Genomic DNA, 5,721 nt, shown 5'->3' on the forward strand with positions numbered 1-5,721 from the left:
ACTATGGTAGGACCTCGAACAGAAAGAGCAAGAACACGTACGGGACAGCAGCAACAGAAGCACTGGACTTGGGGTCAACATCCTCGCCAGCCATGTCGTCGAGGAGGTTGTCGACGTTGGGGAAGAAGTTGTCGTCGGAATCCGGGGCGTCCGTGACAAAGAAGTCAGTAGTCGCGCGGAGCGCTCCCCAAAACCCTTATCACTCTTCTCCCATACAGAACTCAAGAGGTGCGGTTTCGGAGGCCTACTGTCCCGACATGCGGTGCACGCCGCAAGCCGGGATGAGGAAGACAGCAACAGCTCTGAGGTTGGAACCGGTGGCGAGAGGAAGAAGTTCTGGTGCATCTCTCTGAGAGGAGCGACCTCCCTTTTATAGACGCAAGAGAAGGAGGCAAGAGGCCAGCGACGGGAGATGAAGCAAAAGAGGGAGACGAAGCGAACAGACTTCAGTCGAAGAGGCGAGCCGTTTAGATTGGCAAAAATTTAGACATCGGCTCGGTTCATTGCCGTAACCCGCCTCGCGTCCCTCTTGTTCTCATGCTCATACATGTGGGGAAAGAACCTCCCTTATAAAGAGGTTCAACTCTCTCTAAAAGTAGCAATGTGAGACTAAACTTTACTTCCACCTCTTGGGCTGCGTGGGCCTTTAGGATTTATTAGAAATTTCTGAAACTGCTATTGGGCTGGTCCAGAATAGACAAAATTCTAGCAGCATGTAACCTGAACTTTAGCAACACCTACGTCACGCTCCTAATGCTCACTTTGCATCCTCGACCGTGCCTCTGTGCGTACGTGGCCTGACGGTTGCACTATGTAATTTTTTCCCTATTCTATCAATGCAAAATACAGGCATCGAATGTATTCACGAAAAAAGAACTTAACAAATCCAGCACTCATAATGCATGAGAGCAAAACGACATACTTTTACTTATTAAACGAATTACTTGACAAATTACCACATTATTTTATATATATATAGTAGGTTTTTCTTTCTTTCTCATAAGAAGATAGTCGCAAAAATATATTTTATATGGACGATTTAACGGCCAATGCCAACAGAGGCATTGCGCAGTAGGCAGTAACTGACAAAGCCAGGTAGGAGGCTTGTTTGCTTGTGACATGACACGACGCATGCAGAGCTGAGAACACATTTTCCATACATGCATGAACGATAGTTGTTGTTATTTTTAGTTTCTTGACATTAACTATTTTAACCTCGCAGAAAAAAGACAAACTATGTTAAAAGAAGGTTACGCTACTTGTGCATACCTAAAGCTCGCGACCTGCTAAGGATCCCCTGCACGCGCGGCACCCCGTCGTAGTGGTACATCACGCCGCCGGCCGCCGCCAGCTCGTCCGTCCGTGCCAGCTGCATCCACACATAAGCTCATATTAATCCCCAGCGATTATTGGACGAGGAAAGAAAGACATGACGCCAGCAGCTTGCTCACCTTGTTGTCCTGGGAGAGCGGGACGGCGCGGCCAGAGCGGCAGAGCACGGCGCGGGAGTCGCCGCAGTTGGCCACGAGGATGCGGCCGCGGACCACGAGCGCCACCACGGCCGTGGACCCCATGGTAGTGCCCGGCGGCACCCCCGACGCCGCCAGCTCATCCGCCCGCGCGAAGCTCCGCCTCAGCGCGCCCTTCCACGCGCACAGCTCCGCCTCTTCGTCTTGCTGCTGCTTCTTCCGGTAGGCTGCGGCCGCGCGGATCAGCTCGTCCGCCAGGATCGCGTGCATGTGGTCCCTCAGCACCACCGACACCTGCACCACCACGGAAATTCTGAGTACAGACAAGTCGGTGTTGAGCTGGAGTGTGGCCACGTTCGTAGAGAGGTTCGTAGAAAGGTTACCACGGGGCCGCCGTGGCCGTCGAAGACGGCGAAGAAGTGCATGCGCGAGCCGTCGACCCAAGTGCAGAAGGACGGCCGCATCGACACGGTGTCCTGCATGGTCACCGCGTGCTCCCGCGGCTTCCCCGCCGCCCCGTACGCCCCGCGCCACGCCGCGCGCACTGCCGCACCGGAGCCCTCCGATTCCTCGGCGACGGGTGCGAGTCGAGGGCTCCCGCGCAGGCGGCATGCCGGCAGGTGGCATTCCTTGTAGCCGTTAGGTGGGTCGGCTCCGCCCTCGCCAGCCGCGGGGACGTTGTTCACGCCGACGCTGGCCGTCACGACGGGTTGATTCTTCGCAGGAGCAGGCTGAGCAGGTCTCGCGCGGATCCCGAAGCAGCTTAGTATCCTCATTTTGGCTAGGCTAGCAAGAGTGAGGGGTAGAGCTACACAGAATCAGGCGATCGAAGGCGAGGAGCAGAAGAGTAGGAGGAGGAAGGGGGAATAGAACGCAGAAACCTCTCGCTCAAACATGAAGGAGATTACTTGTACTCGCGTCGCTTTTGGATGCAAATTAGTGCTTGCTGCATTACTGCTTCCTCATTTTCACCTATATTTGTTCATTGATGGAAAATGGCCATATCTTCTATTCCGTATTTATTACCCTTAATTAGTTTCTTGTTCATTATTGCAAGTACTAGAAATATACAGAGGATTCCATACGAACATTCTTTTCGGGAATAAAAACACATTGCTTTTGATCGGCGGTGATTTGTCCTTCCTTTATCTCACTCGGTTTTATTGGCTACCATATAGTACTTCCTCCGTTTCAAAATATATGTCTTTCTAGATATTTCAACAAATGACTACATATAAAGCAAAATGAGTGAATCTACACATCAAAATATGTCTATATACATCCGTATGTGGTTGTCCATTTGAAATCTCTAAAAAGACTTTAAAAACGAAGGGACTATATCAAGCCAACCCCAATACATCACATTGGCTCTTCGCGTGCTCTCCTAACAGATATGTTAGATTTTCAGAAACCACCCTCCTCCAGTGACTAATCTATATGATACTAAAATAAAGCCTATAGTTACCGTCATCTATGTCTTCATCATCACCACCTTTGTACAAATATAAAGAAGGAACTAATACTTAATTAATGTGTGGTGATAAGTATATAGAAAAAGAGTAATTAACGATATGAATAATATTTGTACAAATTTGTAAGGAAATGATTTGCAATCAGAGCATGATGATAAGTTAGCAAATCTTAATTGGAATAAATGATATTAATTACTATAAGATATGTATTTTTATCTGATAGTGCAAATAAGGAATCAATTAATACATGATGATAAGTTAGTAACCTCCGTTCCTAAATAATAAATCTTTCTAGAGATTTCAATAATGACTACATACGGATGTATATAGACATATTTTAGAGTGTAGATTCACTCATTTTGCTTCGTATGTAGTCCACACTGGTATCTCTAAAAAGACTTATATTTAGGAACGGAGGGAGTACTAACATAGGTAATTAATGGTTTCCTTAAAAACCACCTCAACTACCGCATGTCTTACTCCATCTGTTCCTAAATATAAGTCATTTTAGAGATTTTAATATGGACTAAATACGAAGCAAAATGAGTGAATCTACACAATAAATTATGTCTATACGAAGGTTTGGATCCCAAATGGGCAAATTTTCTCGTGGGCGGGCGATATTTTCGGTAATCACGATTACCGAGAAATACCGAACAAATTCCGGACGAAATTTACAATTAAATTTTGAATTGAAACTCTGTTAAATTAATATAGAAATATCTTGAACTAATATTATTCAGAAAAGAGGTAGTAGCTCAGTGGTACGTCAAACAAGTGTGCGCTACGCTGTGTTGAGGTCGAGTGTTCGAATCTTTGGGTCCTCATTTTTTCACGTTATTTACTTACCTATTCTGAAAAATAAACAAAAAGAATTGCGGTAGGTGGACTCGAACCTGGTTACCGCTACGCCACAGTAAGGATGTTTTCTTAAATGTGAAACAAAGTTAATTTAGTATACCTTCAGGGTTTAAATGCATATTATTCAAAAAATTCGTACCAAATAAAACCTAATTTCTTGGGCGGTACACAAAACCTTGGTCTATATACATCCGTATGTACTTAGTATTAAAATATTTAAAATACTTATATTTAGGAATGGAGGGAGTATTAATTTAGCAAATAAAATAATATTATCTTTGTTAGGACAACTTCTTACCAAATAAAACCTAATTTTGTATGTGCCGGACCACATTGATAATAGGATTCCACTACAAATCCGGCGTCCAATTTTTCACCATAGCAAATTGAACGTGTTTTATGGCAATTTGTGTTTGATAAGGATGGCAATTTGAGTTAGCAGGCATGGCAAATCCACCTCAGTTCATTTTATTTTACTTTTTTTCCAGGAAATTGCCATCCTCATAAACTAAATTTGCCATCCTCATGCCAACTAAAATTTCCATAAAAAACATTTGAATTGCCATGCTTAAAAATCTCACGTCAGATTGTTAGCATTGCCGTAGTAATAAAATGGTACATAATCATTATCTCTGCTTATAATATATATATTACTTAAAAAGAATGTAAGGTTTATGTTTCACTCTTCTCTCGTCCAACCTCCCTACAATTCTTCCCCCCTACATCTCTTGTTTTTCTTCCATGGGTATCCCAGAAAACTGCCCAACTTTTATGCATATGTAATTACTGTGGATGTAGTTTACCTATATTTGTGTGTTAATATATAACTGCACCCGAAATCTTTTCAGTCACTGAGAATCGAAACATTTATGGAAAAGTTGTGACGAAGAGAAGAGGACTGGATGGGGGTTTATATTACTTGTACATTTTGTGCTTCCCTTGCTAGCACCTATTTTAGATAGAACATCCAAGAGGGTCCACATGGTGGCGACGTGGTGGGGTGCTAAGGCTTGCTGTTTGACTGTTTCATCATTCTCAACTCCATTGTTAACTGATGGAGAGAAAAGGCATATCTTCTATTTGTTAGCATTAGTATCGTATTCATTATTGCAAGCACTCAAGGTAAGGAGGGTTCAAAATATATATTCTTTGCAACTCGGCTTCTCCTTTCTTTATATAACTAGATTTTATTTGTTACAAAGTATCAAGCCATCTTTGGCTCTTAGTGTGCTCTCTTTAGAGATATGGTAGATTTGTAGAGAAAATACTCCAATGCATTGTATTGCATGATTAGTATTTAATATTAATGTGGATTATGTAAATAATATCTTCGTCTCTACCACAAAGTTATATTCAATTAACTCATGATGATAAGTTCATATATAAAGAGTGATCAATTATTTGATATGAATTGTCTTCCTCTCCACCACCTATTACAAATATTCAAGGAAGCAATACGTAATCAATGCATGATGATAAGTTAGTAATTATAAGGGTAAGTAATGATAATAAAATATGGCATGTTTTTTCTCCATCACCTCGCACAAACAATGAAGAAAATAATACGTAATTGATGGATTATACCATACGTCTTCCTCTCCTCTACCTCATATAAATAAGGAATGAAATAATATGCAATTAATGCATGATGATAAGTAGAATAAAAGAAATAATAAACGAAACTAATTGTACCAATTAAATGATGTGTATCCCATCCACCACCATGCACACATAGAAATAAAACAATACTGATGAAATGCACCACCATTGCACTAATGAGACATAAACCTACATTCATGAGATACAATCCTTGTTGGGTTTGTGGCCACCAGCGATATTACTCATGAAGCAAATAAAGCTACTTGTGGAAACTATCCAAACTTTTGATACAATCCATAATTGTATATATATAATTTCAT

At 42.2% G+C, this 5,721-nt stretch overlaps 1 protein-coding gene across 1 annotated transcript; it reads right to left on the reverse strand.

The window, feature by feature from the left end:
• Positions 1-1,026: 1,026 nt before the first annotated feature.
• Positions 1,027-1,955, reverse strand: LOC109773011 (probable protein phosphatase 2C 37). Its single transcript, XM_020331719.3, has 4 exons — positions 1,853-1,955; positions 1,452-1,763; positions 1,270-1,369; positions 1,027-1,139 (listed from the first exon to the last, which is right to left on the reverse strand). Exons 1-4 carry the CDS (start codon positions 1,949-1,951, stop codon positions 1,027-1,029), a joined length of 624 nt encoding a protein of 207 aa, XP_020187308.2. The 5' UTR covers positions 1,952-1,955.
• Between the last annotated feature and the right edge of the window lie 3,766 nt (positions 1,956-5,721).

This window comes from Aegilops tauschii, unplaced genomic scaffold (genome assembly GCF_002575655.3).
Source record: "Aegilops tauschii subsp. strangulata cultivar AL8/78 unplaced genomic scaffold, Aet v6.0 Super-Scaffold_295, whole genome shotgun sequence".
Classification (NCBI taxonomy): domain Eukaryota; kingdom Viridiplantae; phylum Streptophyta; class Magnoliopsida; order Poales; family Poaceae; genus Aegilops; species Aegilops tauschii.